Source organism: Clavelina lepadiformis, chromosome 1, assembly GCF_947623445.1.
Source record: "Clavelina lepadiformis chromosome 1, kaClaLepa1.1, whole genome shotgun sequence".
In the NCBI taxonomy this organism is placed as follows: domain Eukaryota; kingdom Metazoa; phylum Chordata; class Ascidiacea; order Aplousobranchia; family Clavelinidae; genus Clavelina; species Clavelina lepadiformis.
Window position 1 is genome coordinate 27,989,821 of NC_135240.1, and position 23,262 is coordinate 28,013,082.

The 23,262-nt window shown below is 34.9% G+C and overlaps 1 protein-coding gene and 1 long non-coding RNA gene across 2 annotated transcripts; both read left to right on the forward strand.

The window, feature by feature from the left end:
- Positions 1 to 515: 515 nt before the first annotated feature.
- Positions 516 to 4,873, forward strand: LOC143458644 (uncharacterized). Its single transcript, XR_013117684.1, has 2 exons — positions 516 to 587; positions 4,151 to 4,873. It is a non-coding gene; the product is annotated as an uncharacterized LOC143458644 (long non-coding RNA).
- On the forward strand, positions 2,059 to 3,361 carry LOC143444206 (uncharacterized). Its single transcript, XM_076943361.1, has one exon. It carries the CDS (start codon positions 2,147 to 2,149, stop codon positions 3,344 to 3,346), a length of 1,200 nt encoding a protein of 399 aa, XP_076799476.1. The 5' UTR covers positions 2,059 to 2,146; the 3' UTR covers positions 3,347 to 3,361.
- Positions 4,874 to 23,262: the final 18,389 nt, after the last annotated feature.

The following is a 23,262-nucleotide window of genomic DNA, read 5'->3' on the forward strand; positions in this document are numbered from 1 at the left end:
CCCCAATTTGATGCTTAAATATCTTATCATAGAAATCTACAAAGATTATGGTGGCTGAACTGTGTTAACCCAGTGAAAAGAAAAATATTTAAAAAAATAAGTTGGTATTCTATGAGGTTAACTTTTATTTTCAGATTTTTTACTACCTATAAAACTTTGAGAATTTACGTCATTCATAGAAATCTAATATGACTGAGTGTATTTGTAATTTATTAGCGCAGTCCCGCCAATCCCGCTTAATGGTAAAAAGTACATGGAAAGATCGTAGCAAAGCGGGAACTTCCCGCCGGGAAGCACCAAAATATATAGGTTCGCTTAGACTGGAAAACTGATTTGCAAATTAGGCTATTTGAAACCGTGCATTTAGTTAGGCCTAAGTGATCGTGATTCTAAACACTGCTCTAAACATAAGTTTTAAAACTTGCTGCAAGTAGGCCTAAAGCACAAATTTTCAAGATCACTGTTTATTTTTTATTTGCTGACAACTTTGTGGTTTACTATAGAATGTCTTCTTACAGAAACAAAGAACATTTACACCGTGCATAGACGAATGTGAATTGAAGAAACATTACAACTTTACGAGCGAGGTAAACATTTCTATTGCATTTTTTTTAAATGACAGAAACAAGCATTCCTGTAACTCAGTTTGTGATAAAATCTCCTAACTCAAAAGCAAACTCATTAACGGACCAACATTGATATGTGGCCACATTAATGCCAGATTTGTTCAAATCATTTTCACAAAATGGCAATTTGGAAACTCATATGAAAGTTCTCACTGGAGAGCGTCGTTATCAAAGTGGTTCTGCAAATCATTTTCACGAAACAGTAGTTTGGGAACTCACATGAAATTCCACTGTAGAGAGTGTTCTTACCGATGCTATGTGTGCTGCAAACCATTTTCCGAAAATAGCAATTGGCTGTGTCATATGAAAGTTCACACTGTTTAGAGTACTTGCGATGATTGCTGCAATTCATTTACACAAAGCGGCTATTTGCAGTGTCATATGACAATTCACAGCATAAAGCTACCACATTTTGAGAAGTCGTTTAAGTTGAAGGCACAATTGTTTTGAATTTTTTTTTCTCATTTTATTTTATTTTTTTTTGAAAGTTCACAACAAAGCATGACCTCAGAAATAATGACACTTTGACAAGCTGTTTGGACATAAATCTACTTTTATAAAATAATTCCCATGTTATTTTAACAGAATCTGTTCTTCAGCGAATCGTGATTTTTACATCATTTTTGCTGCAACATTTCAAGATTGTTTTCAAATTTTGGTGCATAAATGCCGTAATTTGAATAAGGTTGAGAAAATATTTGCACCCAACTCCACACTCTCACAACTACTTCTACTATATAAATGCGGTGTTTGCTTTTAAATACTTTCAAATGGAATGTCAAAATGCAAGAAAACATGAAAAGAGATGTATTCAAAACTTATTGCTTACCAAGAAGAATCTATGCAGGACTAGAAGGTGTCTTACTTTGAGACCGGTCTCCAAATTACTCCAATGTTAAATAGTGTTGTTCCTCAGTCAGAAAATAAAGCAAATGAATTCAAAGGCGCCGTTGCTGATTTTGATAACTTAAATGAAAGATTGTACACAAATACAACACATTTTTGTTGTGAATTACTTTCACATCTGCGACACTCGAGAGTGACGATAGTGGTGTTGTTGTTGTGGGAAGTCGTTTGGATTGAAGTCGTATTTGTCAGTTACCAGGAAAGTTTAACACAAACGATCACCAGAGAAATAATGACATTTTAAAAACTACTTGGACATGAATCTAATTTTAAAAATCATTTACATTTTATTCTTAAGGATTTTGTTGTTTATTGATTCATGTTTTGAAATCATTTTTGCTACAACATTTCAAGATTGTTTTCTTGATTCAAAGACATTTGTTTAAGGCCTTAGTTGACATACATCTTGTAACAATATTTTTAGTTTTAGATTTGTTTACTTTGTCATATAAGTGATTGAGTGTCGTTAAACAACTTGAACTTCATTTGTATGCTGTATAGGTGCATAACCATGACGTCATTGACATCAACTAAGTTTTTTTTTAAATATTGTGTAACTATAAATATTTAAAAATCAACAGTTGGTTTTGAGATATAAATTTTTCATAAGTTCAATGCGAAATGTGGATACGTCGCAACCATCAGATGTGCAGTCTGAATTAGTTTTTCTTCATATCCGAGCCGTCGAAGAAGAATCGATGCAGAATTTGGAGGCGTCTTGCTTTGAGACTGGTCACCAAATTACTCCAATGTTAAATAGCATTGTACCTCAGTCGGAGAATGAAGAAAATGAATTTAAAGGCGACGTTGCTGATTCTGAAAACTTAAATGAAAAAATTGTACAAAAATACAACGATTGCAACATGTCAGCTTTGAAGTTTTCTGATAAAGAAAAGACGAGTTGTAAAAACTTTGGAAGCAATAAAAGCAATATTAGTTGTTTATCGGAAACTATAGATAAAGACAAAGAAAAACATTTTTGCTGCAAAGTTTGTGATAAATCTTTTAAAAGAAAATCAACTTTGAATGTTCATTTGAGAAGTCACACTGGTGAGCAGCCATATCAATGTCGGATTTGTTGCAAATCATTTTCACAAAACAGCAATTTGCAGCGTCATATGAAAGTCCACATTGGTGAGCGTCCTTATCAATGCGATGTTTGTTGCAAATCATTTTCACGAAACAGCAGTTTGCAGCAACATATAAAAATACACACTGGAGAGCGTCTTTATCAATGTCAAGTTTGTTGCAAATCATTTGCACAAAACAGCACTTTGTGTTGTCATATGAAAACACACGCTGGACTCGGTGCTTTTCATTGTCAGATTTGTTACAAGTCATTTGCACAAAACGCCTATTTACAAACTCATTTGAAAGTTCATATTGGAGAGCGTCCTTATAAATGTGCAATTTGTTGCAAATCATTTTCAAAAAGCTGCAATTTGCAGCGTCATATGAGAATCCACACTGGAGAGCGCCCTTATCAATGTGATGTTTGTTGCAAATCATTTTCACGAAACAGCCATTTGAAGCAACATATGAAAATACACACTGGAGAGCGCCCTTATCAATGTGATGTTTGTTGCAAATCATTTTCACGAAACAGCATTTTGCAGTGTCATATGAGAATCCACACTGGAGAGCGCCCTTATCAATGTGATGTTTGCTGCAAATCATTTTCACGAAACAGCAATTTGCAGTGTCATATGATAGTCCACACTGAAGAGCACCCTTATCAATGCAATGTTTGTTGCAAATCATTTTCAGATAACAGCAATTTGCGTCGTCATATGAAAGTCCACGATGGAAAGTAGCGGTATCCATTTCAAATTTTTTTGCAAATCATTTTCATATAACAGTGATCTGCAGCATCATATGAAAATCAACATTAGAGAGCAACCTTATCAATGTGATGTTTGTTGCAAATCTTTTTCACAAGACAGCCATCTCCAAGTCATATGGCGCTACACACTAACTAGAATGCTTATAAATGTGGTTTTTGCTTTAAATTACTTTTACATAGTATTACTATTTGCGACACTGGAGGCGACGACAGCAGTGTTCTTGTTGTGAAAAGTTGTTTGGATTGAAGTCGTCTTTGTCAAAGCACAGGGAAGTTTACAATTCAGGATCTCCAGAGAAATGATGACATTTTAAAAAGCTATTTGGACATAAATCTACTTTTAAAAATCATTTACATTTTATTCTTAAAGATTCTGTCGTTTAATGATTCATGTTTTGAAATCATTTTTGCTACAACATTTTGAGATTGTTTTCTTAATGCAAAGACATAGATATTTAATGCTTCAGTCGCATACATCTTGTAACAATATTTTTAGTTTTAGATTTGTTTACTCTTTCATGTTTAAGTGATTGAGTATTATTTAAAAACTGGAACTTCATTCGGCAAAGCTAGAGATTTTCAAGATCACTGTTTATTTTTCATTTACTGCTGGCAACTTTATGGTTTACTATAGAATGTCTTCTTACAGAAACAAAGAAAATTTTCACCGTGCATAGACCAATGCGAATTTGAAATGATGACACTTTCAAATAATATACTTATACAAATACACTTGACATAAATATACTTTTAAATTTCCCCGTTATTCTTACAGAATCTGTTCTTCAGCGAATCGTTGTTTTTACACCATTTTTGCTGCAACATTTCAAGATTGTTTTGAAATTTATTGGTGCATAAATGCCGTAAATTGAACAAGAATCAATAAGCTATTTGCACCCAACCCCACACTCTCACAACTACTTCTGCTATGGACCGACTTTCAAAGTTTACTTTGGACTTTATGTGAAACATTCGATTACCGTGTTAGTTGGATCTACATCTAGAGTTTAAATCAGCAAAGCTAGAGATGAATTTGTTAAAAACTTCATTATAACTTATTTTTCAAATCATTTTTGCGAAATCACAAATTGCATAGTCATATGGAAGTCTATATTGGACAGCGCCTTTATTAATGTAATGTTTCTTTCAAATAGATATGTTACACACTGGAGAGCGCAATTAATCAAATTTTTAGTTTAGGTGTGAATCAGATCTACTATAAGTGTAGATGTGGTAATGTTTTGGTATTTGTTAACATTTATTGTTACAGTAACATTAAGATTAATACTGACACCTCATAAAGCTAGTTTGTTGATTTGCCATTTATGCCAATGATTGTTATGTTTTGCGCCATAAAGATCTTGTTTCATTTTTAAACATTTGCGAATGTCATGTTACGAACTATGAACCAATTTAATATGTTTTTCTCATTTTGTTTTGATTTTTGCATATTTCAATGTCTTTGAATTGACGTATTAATTTTTCCAGTTTATTTATATTTCTGTATTCACATCATATGCAGTTTCCATTTCACATTCATTTTCTTAGCAAATAGGTCATAAGCATAAATCGCACCACATTCAACTATGAAGTGTCAACCCGAGCAATGAGTGATCTGATATCACAAGAAATTTGCTTTGCCCCAAAGAAAAATAAGAATAAAAAATTTTCAATGTTGATAAAATCAACCACAATATTTTATGCATTATATAAATTCTTCTTCAAAGGGAGCAAAGCTATAGGCATATAGTTGCAGTCAATTCAACAAGATACAAAAATAATTTGCACACATCCCAAAGCTCTTGCAACTACTTTTAAAACTGATTGACTGTGAAACTTTACCTTGGAATTTATGTGATGTTTTCAGTTTACGCCTTAACTCTGTTTTAAATGTAGATGATACGATCATAAAACTTTTCTTTGTGAACCGTTTAAAAGATATTTTTGGTGTTTGTTTACAAACAGAGTTATTGTAATGTTAGTATTGTAACTGCTTTCCCATCAGCACTGCTGTTTTGCTGCACATAGCAACGCTAGCACATGTTGTTCTCATTTTGTTGAATGCATCATTTCTAAATACTTGTATTTTTTGCAATTTCTTTGTGTCCTCTTCATTTTACAGTTTTGCGCATTCATTTTCTCTCTCCAGCAAATAGGTTACAAATATAAACAATGTCATATATAATTGCAGAATGTCATTCATGTGGTATCCATCCAACACTACATTATGTTGAGATTGTTTTTAAAACAATGACCAGTGGTGGTCAAAGTAATCACATAAGTTACTTAAGTAGAAGTACTGTTATCCCTGAAAAAATGTAAGTCACTATAAGTGCAAGTATTATGGTTTGAAAGCTGCTCTCAAGTATGAAGTAGAACCTTTTGAACTACTGAAATAACAAGTAGTATGAGAAGTATTTATTGATATGAAATGAGGTTATGAAAGTACAAATTACCAAGAGCTTTCTAAAATCAATACAGCTGCAGGGAAATACATTAATGTATAAAGCTAGTTAGTTGCAGATAGGCTAAAACTTTGTCCTTTGTCAGAGTATTTTCATGAAAATCAAGTTGCAGACACTTCATAGATATGTGAATGCTAATGAAATTTACTTTCAAACTACAACACTGATAATTTCCTACTTATAAAATATAAGCCAAATTTCTTACTATTTTTTCGTTAACAATTTATTGGCAAAACCATTTTCAAAAAGCTATGCTTGGAGCTGATAATGTGACGTAACATAGTTGGATGGTCTTCAAGCACATATGGTATCAATGAAAAGTTGCTGTCGGAAAACTCATTTTGACGAATGTAGTGAGCGCGTTGGTCAGACTTTCTTAATATTTTTGCAGTAACACATGATTGACTAATAATTATAAGTGGGGTTTTTAATTAAATAGGAGTTATCTTTATGTGCACTGTGTGACCTTGCTACCTACAAGAGCACTTTCATTCTCAACTATTTGGTATAATAGCACTGGTACGGTAGTGCAAAAGAATGATGTCGTAAATTGACTAGAAGAAGATATTGGTAAACAGTCTTTCCATTAACAAATACATAATTTATTTTAGATTGATTTTAGGATACGAATTTGTCATCACATATAACCGAACTTTTATAAATTGTGATGTAATAACATCCTCAATTTCTGTCATAATTAGATGAGAAATCTGTATTTTTGGCATTTATTTATGGCAATAATCGATGCGTAACCACTAACCACTGCATAATAGTAAAAAATTATCCTCCACTATACACAATGACAATTACTCTTTCATTTAAGGTCGATTGATTGCTAAAGCGCATTGCACCTCAAGATGGAACTCTGTTTCTTTAATGCTCTCCTTCAGTGTATATATGTACCGTTGCATGCTATGATTAGAGAGTTGGAAAATGAGAGCGTGTATGAATGCTGGGGAAGGAAATAGATCGTAATTGTTCTGAGATCCATCTCCTCAAGTGTTTGTGTAATGTAAAGAGAAGTACTTTAACATGCCGTCAAAACATGTTCTAATTGTTCAACTTCTAATTGTTCTTAAAAGTCAGATTACAATAAATAAGATAATTGCGGTAAACACTAACCAGAGTGTAAATGTCAGTTTCTCTTCAATTTTAGCCCCATGGTGTGGTTTTCGTAAGGACAAAGCTTGGACTAACTTTTCATAGCATGCCGTCAAAACACATGTTTCACATTTTGTAATAGTGGCGCATTATCCACACCAAATGTTTTTACCCAAAACCCAATTTTAGCTACTTTCACGGCAATTTCTAGCCTAAGTTTGCACGCGACCTAGGACGTTAGGACATTCATGCACTCCAACTGGTAGGGTAATTCCCAGACTTGAAAACAAGAACAATCATACAGCTCTCTGATTGGTCTAGCCTGGTATTTAAATGCCTTCGTCAACAGAATCATAGAAATCTTAATTTTACCCTGTTTGACGGGACGCCGCATCCAATACAGCTTCGTGTGTAATACACTAAGATACGAAGCACTTGTCACGCAGAATTAAATAGTGCCTCTGAAACTCATTGTAAGACTCTCTTCGACAACAATGTTAAAGTATTTTAGAACAACCCTAATCAGCGATTTGCCCAAGATGTTTGTTCCTTGTTTAAGGCATTGAATGTTTTCATCGCCGCCACCGTTACAATGTTGGCGAAATAGCAGAGAGATCGTCTGCGTAGTGTTGCTTTAGCCCAAAAGCTGCTTTCATACCTGTCCAAGTTTTATGATATAGATTTTGTATTACTGTAATTGCAATTTAAAATATTCGTTACAGTAAGTTCTGTACAAAATCTATGGATTACTTCGCTTAGCGAAATGGTAAAAGTAATGGCGGACAAGGAAAGCATATTCGGATATAAGGATAAGGAAACTATATACGCAAGTATATTAATCAAGCGTAAATTTTCTGATTTAAGATTTACCTTCACTGCATGTTTTGTTTTCTTGTTCGCAAGTTAAGTTTTTAACTTGCAAGTTTCTCTAAAACCGACGGTAATCTGCAAGGTTTTTGAGCGGAAAAAACAGAGACATGCGATATATTTACGTCACAATGTCCTGAACAAATGCGGCACGACACCGGTTTTGTAGCTGACGTCAAACAATCGATGCAACTATATTACCAGAAGCTATTAGATCTATGATCGCATTCTGAGTACATTCATGGACGGGACGAGTTTTAATCAATTTACAATTATGAAAGATATGACAACACTCAGAAACATTTGTGACGTAAACATGAAAATTAACCGTTGAGAATTGCTTAAGTGTTGATGACTGCGCACTTATGTAGGGGCTCTTTGAATCTTTCCTAGTTTTAGCTATGTGCTTACACATTCTGTTCGCTGAAAAATGTTATTTGACGCAAGTCTCTCTGTTTCTTGTTTGTAGTGAAGTGCGTTGAAAAAGACCTCAGTCTCATAGCAATTGTAGGCCTAGTGTGCAATATAACAACTTATGTAGCACAAAAACAACCTTCACTTTATATTAGGTTTGTCAAAAGCATATAAAAAGCATGCAGTGCCCTTTGCTTACCGGTGCTTCAGCTCATGCAAAGGATAACCGCGGTACTTGCCGGTGCTTTCAGCTCGTTACCATGAAACATCGTTCACACTGCACATACATAAATACGTATGCTTGTGCGATAAAAGCAGTTGTCAACGTTATTAACTTCTAAAGACATTTCAAAATCTTGCTGCTTAACAAACTCAACATTAAACACCAACCCGATGCTTATACAATACATATTAATACCGATGTAGTGCCAATTTTGTAGTGCCAATTAATTGCGACAAACCGCACTCGTGACGAATCCGGGACAAATACGTGGCGCATGTGAAGGCTCCGGGCACACTTGTGCCACATTAGTGGCTCAATTTTCTGCCCCATTGGCACTAAATCGTGTACACAAACTCACAGTCTACAACCGTGGTTGATCTAGTGGACAGTTTTAAATCCGGGCAATATCTTAAATATACACAAAAAAGCAAAACAATAAACCTGCAACAATCGGAAACTGCACAAAAGGCTAGCTCGGTAACGGGGACTCTAACAATGAGGAATCCTAGCCTGGTTTAAGTCATGCAAAGGTTTTCTCAGTCCGAGAATAAACATCAATTACACATTATAGTTAATAGCGGCACAGTACCATACAAATATAACACACCAACATACATAGGCCTACCAATGTTTCTGGTTTACAATTGACATACTTCATTTCAGGATTCCCCCAATTTGATACTTAAATATCTTATCATAGAAATCTACAAAGATTATGGTGGCTGAACTGTGTTAACCCAGTGAAAAGTAAAATAGAAAAGCAGAATATAAGGTGACATTCTTTAAGGTTAACTTTTATTTTTAGAATTTTTACTACCCATAAAACTCTGAAAATTTTCATCATTCATAGAAATTGTAATGAAAGTGGTATATTGTACCTTTGCTTGTAAGGTTTACCCACTTACACTACAAAGTCTGTTTCCTTGTGTATATCTTAACAGTGAACTTTGATAGACTTCAGCAGTAATGACACAGGAATGACTACTGTATAATCTGATTATATTTGAAGCTTCTTTGAACGAATACATCAAGATAGAACATTATAACAGCAACAGCACAGAGACATGTTGCGGCGTTGAACGTACGACTGAAAAGAGACTGAGTAAAACAAAATGCACGCACAAGGGAACAATCGATTACGTCACGTTATGCTTCACTGATTCCATAGATGAGAATTCTATGTAGTAAACAATTTTATATTACATTAAGTGATATATTTATCACATAACCTCCTCCTAGAAATTGTTTTAAAATGAAATTTTAAAGCAATTTCGAAACAAAATAGAAATAAAGTCCCGATAAGCCATAATTAACACAAAGTAATAATAACAAAGTCAATATAACACGTTAAATGTATATCAAATAACAATAAACGTTGAAACATAGTTACAATACAATTCATATTGGCAATATATTCGCAAAAAGACAGTAATATGTTTTCTGTAACACATAAGGCAAAATTAGTATACAAAACAAACAATGATGACAGCACAGGATGTCATGTGACACATCACGCGTATGCTAGCTGCGGTTTCTTGCGCAGGATAGCAAAATGAGGAAACGGCTGCAATTGTTTCATCTCACATGTCGTGACGCCGATTTCCGTAAACAAAACTCTATACATTATTCCTTCCGTATAGTTTAAACTCGTCTTTTCATCACAAGACCATTTAATAATATTCCAGCATCTGGTTTTACCAGTATAGCTGTGTGAATATTTCACTTGGAAATACGCGTATTACAAAATATATATAAAATTAGTCAAATACGTTTTGTAATTGACATTCAACATAGTGTATCGGTGTTAGCCTTGGGCATTTGTTTAACCTTCGAAAACAACCGCTATGTTATAAAGCAGAACAAAATAACACAAAGAAAAATTTCTCTCCGGCATGGTTGAACCGTTAGAGAGTATGGCAATTAAGCCACCATCAATTAAGGTAAACTACACAATAACGCTATAATATATACTACATAGAAAAAAAAACAAACAAAAAATCATTACTGAACGTCCAAATACCGACAAAGTGTTTTCACTGGAGTGCTTTGTTCGTCGGTCATTCTTGCATTCGAAGTTGGTCGAAGTCCAGGCGATTCTTCGTCACCGTCGTTGTAGTTGATTTGTTCGAATATCATATTGTCGAGATGTCTGTCGGCTAGATCCAATGAGTGTTGTATGGGTTGTGGATGAGACATATCTTCTAGTCTGAGATCACTAGACTTCTCTCAACCTCAAATTTAATTGTTCATAGGTTGTTCCCCAAAGAAAAGCGTAGTTCTCAGCGATTTCGGCTCCACCACACTTGTAATGGAAATGTCCTTTTTTTATCGTCAATTCGTCCTCACTCGGCTGCATCAGTTTGTAATGAAAGGGGTGTATTGTACCTTTGCTTGTAAGGTTTACCCACTTACACTACAAAGTCTGTTTCCTTGTGTATATCTTAACAGTGAACTTTGATAGACTTCAGCAGTAATGACACAGGAATGACTACTGTATAATCTGATTATATTTGAAGCTTCTTTGAACGAATACATCAAGATAGAACATTATAACAGCAACAGCACAGAGACATGTTGCGGCGTTGAACGTACGACTGAAAAGAGACTGAGTAAAACAAAATGCACGCACAAGGGAACAATCGATTACGTCACGTTATGCTTCACTGATTCCATAGATGAGAATTCTATGTAGTAAACAATTTTATATTACATTAAGTGATATATTTATCACAAAATCTAATATGATTGAGTGTATTTGTAACATTTGTAATTATTTATTAGCGGCGGCGCAGTCCCGCCAGTCCGGCTTAATGGTAAAAAGTACTACACGGCAAGATCGTAGCAAAGCGGGTAGCCCCAAAATATACAGGTTCGCTTAGACTGGAAAACTGATTTGCAAATTATTTGAAACTGTAGATTTAGTTAGGCCTAAGTGATCATGATTCTATAATCTTATTAATCTATACACTGTTCTAAACATAAGTTTTAAAACTAGCTGCAAGTATACCTAGGCCTAAAGCACAAATTTTCAAGATCACTGTTTATTTTTCATTTACTGCTGTCAACTTTATGGTTTACTATAGAATGTCTTCTTACAAAAACAAAGAACATTTACACCGTGCATAGACCAATGCCAATTTTAAAAAAGGTGCAATTTTCCGAGCAAGGTTAACAATTCTATGGCAATTTTTTAAAGTGACAGAAACAAACATTCCTGTAACTCAGTTTGTGATAAAATATCCTAACCCGAAAGCAAACTCATTTATGGACCCACATGGATATGTGGCCACATCAATGCCAGATTTGTTCAAAACATTTCACAAAATGGCAATTTGAAAACTCATATGAAAATTCACCCAGGAGAGCGTCCATATCAATGTGGTGCTGCAAATCATTTTCCCGAAACAGCAGTTTGGGAATTCACATGAAATTACACTTTAGATAGTGTCCTTACCGATGCTATGTGTGCTGCAAATCATTTTCAGAAAATAGCAATTGGCTGTGTCATATGAAAGGTCACACTGTTTAGAGTATACTTGCGATGTTTGCTACAATTCATTTACACAAAGCGGTTATTTGTAGTGTCATATGGCAATTCACAACATTAGGCGACCATATCTGTCCCCTAATTGTGAGAAATCGTTTAAGTTGAAGGCACAATTGTTTTGAATTTTTTTTTCTCATTTTATTTATTTTATTTGAAAGTTCACAACAAAGCATGACCTCAGAAATAATGACACTTGGACAAGCTGTTTTTGACATAAATCTACTCTTAAAAATAATTTCCCTGTTATTCTTACAGAATCTGTTCTTCAGCAAATCGTGGTTTTTACACCATTTTTGCTGCAACATTTCAAGATTGTTTTCAAATTTTCGTGCATAAATGCCGTAATTGGATAAGGTTAAGAAAATATTTGCACCCAATCCCACACTCCCATAACTACTTCTACTATTGACCGACTTTCAAACTTTACTTTGGACTTTATGTGAAGTTTTCAGTTAACATATTAATTTGATCTGTTATAAATAGAGATGTTATAATTATAAAATTAATCTTTAACTTAAATTTTATCTTAACAGGTATTTGATATTACCTACAATTTTTACAGTGTTGCATGTTCATTTACTTTCCCCAGCAAAAAGGTTACAGATATAAACAATGTCATGTATAATCATGGAATGTCATTGACGTTGTATCCATCCAACACAACATTAACCACCATTTTCTGTTTTGTTTAGCTAGCCACTTCATAGATTACTATGAACTGTCATCCAAGTTATAAGTATGTTGAGATTATTTTGCAACAAATCAGTGATATGATGTGATAAATGGAATTTATCACAATGCAAGAAAACATGAAAAACATGTATTCAAAACTTATTGCTTGCCAAGAAGAATCGATGCAGGACTAGAAGGTGTCTTACTTTGAGTTAGGTTATTCATGCACTCCAACCGGTAGGGTAATTCCCAGGCTTACAAAACAAAAACAACCATACAGCTCTCTGATTGGTCTAGTCTGGTGTTTAAATGTTTTCCTCAACAGAATCATAGAAATCTTAATTTTACCCTGTTTGACGGGATGCCGCATCCAATATAGCTTCGTATGTAATATATATACTAAAAGATACGAAGCACTTGCCATGCAAAATTAAGTAGCGCCTCTGAAACTCATTGTAAGACGCTCTTCGACAACAATGTTAAAATATTTTAGAATAAGTTTAACCAAAGATTTACCCAAGATGTTTACTCCTTGTCTAAGGCATTGAAAGTTTTCATGACCGCCACCGGCACAATGTTGGCGAAATAGCTGAGAGATCGTCTGCGTAGCGTTGCTTTAGTCCAAGAGCAGCTTTCATACCTGTCCAAGTTTTATGATATAGATTTTGCATTAATGTAATCGCAATTTGACATATTTGTTAAAGTAAGTTCTGTAGAAAATCTATGCATTACTTCACTTAGCGAAATGGTAAAAGTAATGGCAAAGTAAGTAAAGTGGCAAAGTAAAAGTAAGGAAAACAAATTCAGATAGTCGGATACAGTATAAGGAAACTATATATTCGGTTACAGTATAAGGAAACTATATATTCGGATGCAGTATAAGGAAACTATGAGGAAACTTAATCAAGCGTAAATTTTCTGATTTAAGATTTACTTTCCCTGCATGTTTTGTTTTCTTGTTTGCAAGTTAATTTTTTCACCTTGAAAGTTTTCTCTCAAACTGACGGTAATCTCCAAGGTTTTTGAACGGAAAACGCAGAGGCAATTAGATTACCTGGTTTAGTGGCTGCATAAAAAGTAAGTTTTCTCTCCCATGTGCATACGGGGTTAGTTGGAAAATTTTGAATGGGGTTAGTTGGAATATGTAAAATCATATGAGTAAAAATTTCTTTTATTAATGCTTGATGGAATTCATATTTTTTACTTATACAACCTCGTACAGTTAAGTTGGAACTTGTTATTTGATACAGAACGATAAATAAGCCTGCCTATCTACACTTTTTAATTGAAAGTATTCGCCAGTATTAACGCAAAACTCAACGTGGATCTACGCGGATCAACGAAACGCTGTCAGCAGAAATTTGTCTTCCCTAATGACTTGTCGGGCTACAATCCACAATAAATTGATTGACATTCAAAGAACAGACACTTTTGAATAGCCTACTGTATATAACAAATTGATATATTTTCCAACTAACCCCGTGTATAGTTTTCCAACAAACCCCGGCTTCGGGGTTAGTTAAAAAATGTGACTGATGTCTGAAAAAATAAAGTTTGTGCGTAAACCTGTAACAATTTCTGGTCAGTTTTTGTAATAAGTTGTTGATCAGCGTAGTCATTATGCCAGACTAGATAAATGTTTCGAGGATCATTCTGAATTTTGGTGGCTTAAATTTTCCTAAAATTTGATCCAACTAACCCTGGTCTCCCCTATGTGATGTCTATAAAATGGATAATGATTTACAGTACTAGCGAGCAAAGGGCTTTAAGCAAATTGTAAATTGGAGTAGTTCTGTATAGGCCTAATTCTATGGAAGTTTTTCGAAAGGCCGAGGTGTTTGCACTGCGCTATCACTGACTGTTTTTGTAAATATTTGTATTTTAGCGGTATCGATGAATAAGCTTGCCTTGGCTAATTGCCTACCGGTGCCGTATAACATCAAAATCGTTTTGCATGGCGAAGCATTTCGGCAGGACCAGCAGTCTTGAACTTTCTTTGACCTGTTTCTAATCTTTGCGCAATGCGATATCAAAAGCTGATAGTGATAGCACGATTGAGTTGTAGCAGCATGTTTTCGATAGATTTCCGCACTCAACCGATGTACTGTACGTATTTTTTGCGACCACGGAAGCGTTGTTTGTTACTGTTTATGAACAATTTATTTTTTCGTTTCTAAAACGCTAAATACACAGCTAAATTTTATACAAAGCGCAATGCTGTACAGTACTGTACTTTTGAATCAATAAAGACCGCAGCGTTATTATGCGTAGATAATCGGCTATTGTTTCGTCAACTAACTACATATATACTGTATTAGTACAACCGTGAATCATTTTCGCTTAACTGTTAATAATCCTGTTTATCGGATTTTATTGCTATTGATTTAGCACATTTGTTCCAAAACTTTTGTGTCGGAGTAAGACAGCGGGGTGTCTGGATTAATAGGGGTAAAATGCATAGGAAGAAATCCGTTCCCGGCAGTTTTGTGTCGGATAGCGAGAATTCCGATTCATCGGGTTCCGGATTAATGAGGTCTCACTGTAATAATAACGGTAATAACAAATTCACAAGCACAATATTTTTCAAAATCAGTCTTTTGTTTGATTTGCTAATCTCTAAACAATTGGACGATATGTTGTTAAAGCTGTGCGAATTACTTCTTCCAGGTGTTCATTTGTTGAGGTTACACGCTGTTTTGATTTAATAAACTTAATTACAGAGAATAAAGATTCACAGCAATACGTTGTGCTAAATACAGAAATGAGTCTTGAACTGATTTTTTTAAGTTTTGGGTTTTTACTCTCTGGAACCTGTCGCCAGAACTCAACCATAGAGTGGCATTGGCTGAAACTTCTTAGAGCCATATCTTCTTGCATTTCAATCAGTTCCATTTCAATAGCAGATGTGTTTGTGACAAATAGTTGGCGAACTAGATGGCCATCACTGACGACATTAACACTGAATGGATTTACAAGGAATGCCAAGCATGGTATTAGCTCCTGCAAATCACGCGATATTTAATCACACATTTACAGTATCAAAAACTGCATGTCTACACACGAAAAACAAATATAAACCTGAAAAGAAATTGTTAAAATGATTAAACATTGTCAGCGCAGATTAAATTGATAAAATGTAAAATTAATTATGTTGTTATTGATTTTGATTACATAAATTCTTATGTACTTGACATTTCTTAGCTGTAACATTAATTCAGGTTAATTTGTATACAATGCTGCCCTTGTCACAAATAGTTTCTCTGACTAATAATTAAGTGATATTCCACTTTATAACTGGCACCCAATTTTGTTCAACTCTTCTCAAAGAGAATTGAGGTCTCTGTTTATCAACTCTTAATTCTTGGACTTGTGCTACAAGCGATCGATCCACTATACTTTTACAACATACATAGATTTATTTTCCCATTTTTTTACGATATTTCGATATTTTCACAATATTTCATGTAAACCGAACGGTTTGGTGACACTTAATCACGCGACGCTTAATCACTAAGACATTTAATCACGCGACACATAATCACTAGGACATTTAATCACGCGACACCTAATCACTAGGACATTTAATCACACATTTACAGTATCGGCTACCGTACACACTAGGTAACAATGTCATGCATGGGAAATGTAAGCAATTGCACAAAGACAAACTAAAATCTCGCTTGACAAATAACGGTCAACTGTGTTTTGCACGCGCAGTTTCAGTGCATTATACCGCATTGGAATAGAAGGTTGAGTACCAGCAATTCCTTGCAGAAACGTTGCACGTTGCATTTGAATATCTTTTTCAATTCCCTGTATGAAAGTCCACAATGTCGGGTCGTGGCATTGAAAAAGCACTTGGAGACCAAAATGCCAACCTTCGACTGGATTTGTGGTTCTTGCAATGCAACCTGTCCCGACTTCGTAATGATTCCAACTTTCGATTGGAAAGATGGCAATGTACACTCGACCTTTGGCCCGTGACTAGTAAAAGGTTGCTGACCCCTGATATAGACAAAGGCGCTGTCCAAGTGCTGTCGCGTCAAAGTGATTATGTGTCGCCTGATTAAGTGTCCAAGTCCCGTGATTAAATGTCCAAGTGATTATGTGTCGGTGATTAAGTGCTTGCATGATTAAGTGTCGGTACACCATACAAAGAGACATCACTTGGGGCATCTTCCAACTCCTAATCTTCAACAAAGTTTCGAAACTGTCGATGGTTCTTCGAATTAACAAGTATGAAATTTATAATTTCGATGACTGTTTTTATGACATCTTCGTATTTGAAATATTTGGCTACAAGATATTCACGATGGATAATGCAATGTAAAGGGAAGAACTCTGGAAAGTTAGGATCAGATTTCATCAGTCCACTTAATCCTTTATGTTTACCCACCATTGCTAGTGCACCATCAGTTGCGACGCTGACGAATTTATTAAGTGGCACATTGGCTCTTGTTAAAGCTTCATTGAGTGCATTTTTAATATCTATTCCACGAGTCGTTTCTCTTAATGCCACCAAGTTTAACAATTCTTCTTTAACAGTCATATCTGATGAAATGTATCGAACAAATATTGCTAGTTGTGGATTATCTTGAATATCGGTTGATTCATCAAGAGCTAAACTAAATGCAACTGAACTTTTCAAGTCATTTTGAACCGTAACTTTAATATCTGCACTGATCTGGGATATGCGCCTTTGTGTCGCTTCACTCGGTCTGCATATGTGAGATGCGCGGCCATTCTTCACCTATATTTCGCAGACGTTAGGTCTTCACTTTTCTTCACTTTTCAACAATCTACTGCTTTCCAAGACCTTTTCCTCCTTCCAAGTTTTTTGATCTCTTTTTGACTTTGCTTTTACGGATAAAAACATACGCAGACCAGATTACAATCACTTTATACTGTTGTAAATAGCCCATTGTCTATTTATTATGAATCAGCTCTTGCTTTGGTTTTGCTTTAGATACTTTATGCATCCTTAGTTTAGACAAATGTATTGAACAGTTTTTGTTGTGTCTTATTTTCAGTTTTTTTGGCAGTGAATTGTAATTAGCTCATTTCACTTTTCAGAATAGGCTAGGTCTGTGTTCAGATTTTTTTCTTTTTTACTACAATAAATTTTAACTTTTTGTACAATAATGCTTAATTTACCTACTAGAGTTCTTAAGGCCATAGTTGACATACATCTTGCAACAATATTTTTGTTTCAGATTTGTTTACTTTGTCATGTAAGTGATTGAGTGTCGTTTGAAAACTTGAACTTCAATCAGCAAAGCTAGGGATGAATTTGTTAAAAACTTTGTTATACTTTGTTTTTCTAAACATTTATCACTTTCTTATGTTAAGCTAATGTTTTATGCTGCTCTCTTTTGTTTTGTATGCTGTATGGAAGCATAAATATGACGACATAGACATCAGCTAAGTTATTTTACAGGATTGTGTTACTATAAATATTTAAAAATCAACAATGGCTGAGTGTGAAAACTTAAATCAAAAGATTGAACAAAAATACAACGATTGCAACATGTCAGCTTTGAAGTTTTCTGATAAAGAAAAGACAATTTGTAAAAACATTAAAAGCAATATTGGATGTTTGATGGCAACTAAGGAAAAAGACAAAGGAAAACATTTTTGCTGCAAAGTTTGTGATAAATCTTTTAAAAACAAATCAAACTTGAATTCTCATTCTAGGACTCACACTGGTGAGCAGCCATATCAATGCCGGATTTGTTGCAAATCATTTTCAGAAAATGGCAATTCGCAGCGTCATATGAAAGTCCACACCGGAGAGCTTCCTTATCAATGCGATGTTTGCTGCAAATCATTTTCCCAAAATAGCAATTTGCAGCATCATATGAAAGTCCACACTGGTGAGCAGCCATATCAATGTCGGATTTGTTGCAAATCATTTTCACTAAACAGCAGTTTGCAGCGTCATATGAAAGTTCACACTGGAGAGCGCCCTTATCAATGCGATGTTTGCTGCAAATCATTTTCACAAATCGGCCAATTGCAGCGCCATATGAAAGTCCACACTGGAGAGCGCCCTTATCAATGTGATGTTTGCTGTAAATTTTTTTTGCGAAGCGGCCATTTGCAGCAACATATGAAAGTCCACACTGGAGAGCGTGCTTATCAATGCGATTTTTGCTGCAAATCATTTTCACAAAACAGTAATTTGCAGCGTCATATGAAAGTCCACATTGGAGAGTGTCCTTATCAATGCGATGTTTGTTGCAAATCATTTTCACAAAACAGTAATTTGCAGTGTCATATGAAAGTCCACATTGGAGAACATCCTTATCAATGCAAAATTTGTTTGAAATCATTTTCACAAAACAGCAATTTGAAGCAACATATGAATGTCCACACTGGAGAGCGCTCTTATCAATGCGATGTTTGTTGCAAATCATTTTCACAAAACAGCAGTTTGCAGCGTCATATGAAAGTCCACATTGGAGAACGTCCTTGTCAATGCGATGTTTGTTGCAAATCATTTTCACGTAACAGCCATTTGAAGCGACATATGAAAGTCCACACTGGAGAACGCCCTTATCAATGCAAAACTTGTTTGAAATCATTTTCACGTAACAGCCATTTGAAGCGACATATGAATGTCCATACTGGACAGCGCCCGTAATGAAATATTTGGTTTAAGTGTTAATGAGATCTTTTGGAACTGTCTGGAAATTTTTTGGTATATCTTTACAGTCAGAGCTGCAGCAATGTTAGCATTAATATTTCCTCCATATAAAGCAGGTTCTATGATTTGTTATTTATGTCAAGATTATTATGTTTTGCCGTATCAAAATCTTGCTTCATTTTTTAACATTTGCAAAAGTCGTATTACGAAATGTGAACCATTTTTGGATGTTTGTTTCTTTTTGTCTTGATTTTTGCTGATGCCAATGTCTTTAGATTGATGTAATAGTTTTCCCAGTTTCTTTTTCTTTCTGTATTCATGTCATATGCAGTTTCCTGGTATTCACATTCATTTTCTTATTAAACACATCATAAGTATAAACCGCACTTTGTACAAGTATGACGTGCCAACCAGGTTGTAGAGTGGTTTACGTTGCATTAAAATCAATCAGTAATCTGATTTCACAAGAACTTTGCTTTTGACTTTTTCTGAAATATTCAGTTAACGAGTTTGTTTGATCCGTTACAAACGTAGAGGTTTCAATCATGAATTTTAACTTCAAGGATTATTCTTCTTGAAGAAATGAAGAAATCTAAAACCACGAACAGTTCAATGCTAATTGAAGAAATATTGGAACAATAACATGAAAAGTCTGACATTGACATTTGTATTAAGGAAGTTCATTCGGAGTTTGCATTTGTTTATCTTTATATTGAAGCTATCAAAGACGAGTCAATGGAGGATTGGGACATATTTTGATTGTTGCGACACTGTTCTTGAATACATCTAATTTTTGAACAGATTCTATATATTGACTACATTTTTACAGTTTTGCATGTTTATTTCCTTTCCTCAGCAAACAGGTTACAAATATAAAAATGTGAAATATAATTTTGAAATGTCTTTCAAATGGTATTGTCAATTGTCCTAATTAGGCGCACTTTTTTGGAAATTATCCAATTACAAGTTTGCTTGTGCATCAAATTGCAATAAGTCACACTTGGGTGATAGGTGGTACTTTAATACACTTACTGTGCTTTCACATGACGTCAAAACATGTTCTAATTGTTCAACTTTTAATTGTTCTTAAAAGTCAGATTGCAATAAACAATATAATTGTGGTATACACTAACCAGAGTGTAAATGTCAGTTTCTCTTCAATTTGAACGTTCATTGCGTGGTTTTCGTAAGGACAAAGCTTGGACTCACTTTCCATAACATGCCGTAAAAAAACATGTTTCAGATTTTGTAATAGTGGCGCATTATCCACACCAAATGTTTTGACCACAAACCCAATTTTTGCTACTTTCAAGGCAATTTTTAGCTTAAGTTTGCACGCGACCTAGGACGTTAGGTTATTCAAGCACTCCAACCGGTAGGGTAATTCCCAGGCTTACAAAACAAAAACAACCATACAGCTCTCTGATTGGTCTAGCCTGGTATTTAAATGTTTTTGTCAACAGAATCATAGAAATCTTAATTTTACCCTGTTTGACGGGACTCCACATCCAATACAGCTGCGTATGTAATATACTCAAAAGATACGAAGCACTTGTCACGCAAAATTAAGTAGCGCCTCTGAAACTCATTGTAAGACGCTCTTCGACAACAATGTTAAAGAATTTTAGAATAAGTTTAACCAAAGATTTGCCCAAGATGTTTACTCCTTGTCTAAGGCATTGAATGTTTTCATCACCACCACCGGCACAATGTTGGCGAAATAGCTGAGAGATCGTCTGGGTAGTGTTGCTTTAGTCCAAAAGCAGCTTTCATACCTGTCCAAGTTTTATGATATAGATTTTGCATTAATGTGATCGCAATTTCACATATTTGTTACAGTAAGTTCTGTGGAAAATCTATGCATTACTTCGCTTAGCGAAATGGTAAAAGTAATGGCGGGCAAGGAAACTATATATTCGGATACAGTATAAGGAAACTATATATTCGATTTCAGTATAAGGAAACTTAATCAAGCGTAAATTTTCTGATTTAAGATTTACTTACCCTGCATGTTTAGTTTTCTTGTTTGCAAGTTAAGCTTTTCACCTTGAAAGTTTTCTCTCAAACCGACGGTATCTCCAAGGTTTTTGAGCGGAAAACGCAGAGGCATGCGATGTTTATCTACGTCACAATGTCTTGAACAAATGCGGTACGATACCGGTTTTGTAGCTGACATCAAACAACAGATGCAGCCGACCTCAGTTTGTGATGCAATAAATAGACCAACATCTGTAACTTTTGTACATATATAATAAGATAGATAGATTCGAGTATATAGGCATTCCATAAAGTTACAGTATCATACTTTTCAGCCATTGAATACCAAACCTTTAAACTTTCATTCCCTAGTTTGTCTTCTACGGAGCAAAGATAACCGAATGTGAAATACGAATATACAAGCACCGACTTTAATATATATATTATAAGAACCGTGTTCTTCGATTATATATGCAAGTACCGGCCATAATTTGTTATAGATAAGCACCAGGTTTTACGTATAAGTAATCACCGGCCTTAAATTGTGTTGTGTAAGTGCCGAGTTTTACGAATATGCCAATACCGGTCTTTAATTGTATGGTATAAGCACCGAGTTTTACTAAGATCCAAACACCGGGTTTTATGAATATACAAGCATGGCCGTTTTTAGTCTCTACTGGAAATGATAATTCTAGGGGAGACCGGAGTTAGTTGGACAGCGGTGTTAGTTGAAAAATTACAGTTTTAGTACTCCCCGAACATCTTTGTAAATCTTTACTGCCCCTTAGTGATTGAAAACGATGTTATCTATTCGCCATGTTAATTTTATTGGTCTCAGTCTCAGAGTCAGAGCAGAAGCATAAGAGTGGTACACGATTTTCTGTTTTTTACACTTTGAACTAAATTTCGAGCTTGTTGGTAAATATCGACACTTTTAAATAGCCTACTGTATATAACAAATTGATATATTTTCAAACTAACCCCGTGTATAGTTTTCCAACAAACCCCGGCTTCGGGGTTAGTTAAAAAATGTGACTGATGTCTGAAAAAATAAAGTTTGTGCGTAAACCTGTAACAATTTCTGGTCAGTTTTTGTAATAAGTTGTTGATCAGCGTAGTCATTATGCCAGACTAGATAAATGTTTCGAGGATCATTCTGAATTTTGGTGGCTTAAATTTTCCTAAAATTTGATCCAACTAACCCTGGTCTCCCCTATGTGATGTCTATAAAATGGATAATGATTTACAGTACTAGCGAGCAAAGGGCTTTAAGCAAATTGTAAATTGGAGTAGTTCTGTATAGGCCTAATTCTATGGAAGTTTTTCAAAAGGCCGAGGTGTTTGCACTGCGCTATCACTGACTGTTTTTGTAAATATTTGTATTTTAGCGGTATCGATGAATAAGCTTGCCTTGGCTAATTGCCTACCGGTGCCGTATAACATAAGGGAATAGGGTAGCCCTTCATTCGAGTAAGAGTTGCATGATTCAAAGCAATTGATTGATTGATACATACTTTTTTACAAAAGCAGGTGTTAGGCCTAGTGCAGGGGTCGGCAACCTTTTGCACTTAAAGAGCCATTTTAACCGATATTCCACAAAATAAAAATCACTGGGAGCAGCAAAACTATTTTCACAATAAAACGAAAACGACACTCTGTAACAAAACTGTCATGTGTCGCATTTATAAAAGCAGTTAATTCAGTAAGAAAGCAATGAAAGCAAATGAATTTGTCCACGAATCGTTGAACGTTCTGTTTTCTTCAGACCCTTTTCTTTTGTTAGATTTACTCATAGTTGGTTGGCTGTTACAGCCTGCGCACTCTCTAACTAGTCTAACTGCTGCTAGTAGACTGCTAAAAACAACCTTTATGTTAATCGACTAATTATGACGTCACAACTAGAATGATTTTATGCTTTCATTTACTATAATGTGCTCAGTGAGATAAAGGCGCGAGTGTTCTTCTGTTTGTTTCT

Coding starts and splice junctions, on each gene's coding strand:
- LOC143444206 (XM_076943361.1), top strand. CDS start 2,147: ATGCGAAATGTGGATACGTCGCAACCATCAGATGTGCAGTCTGAATTA.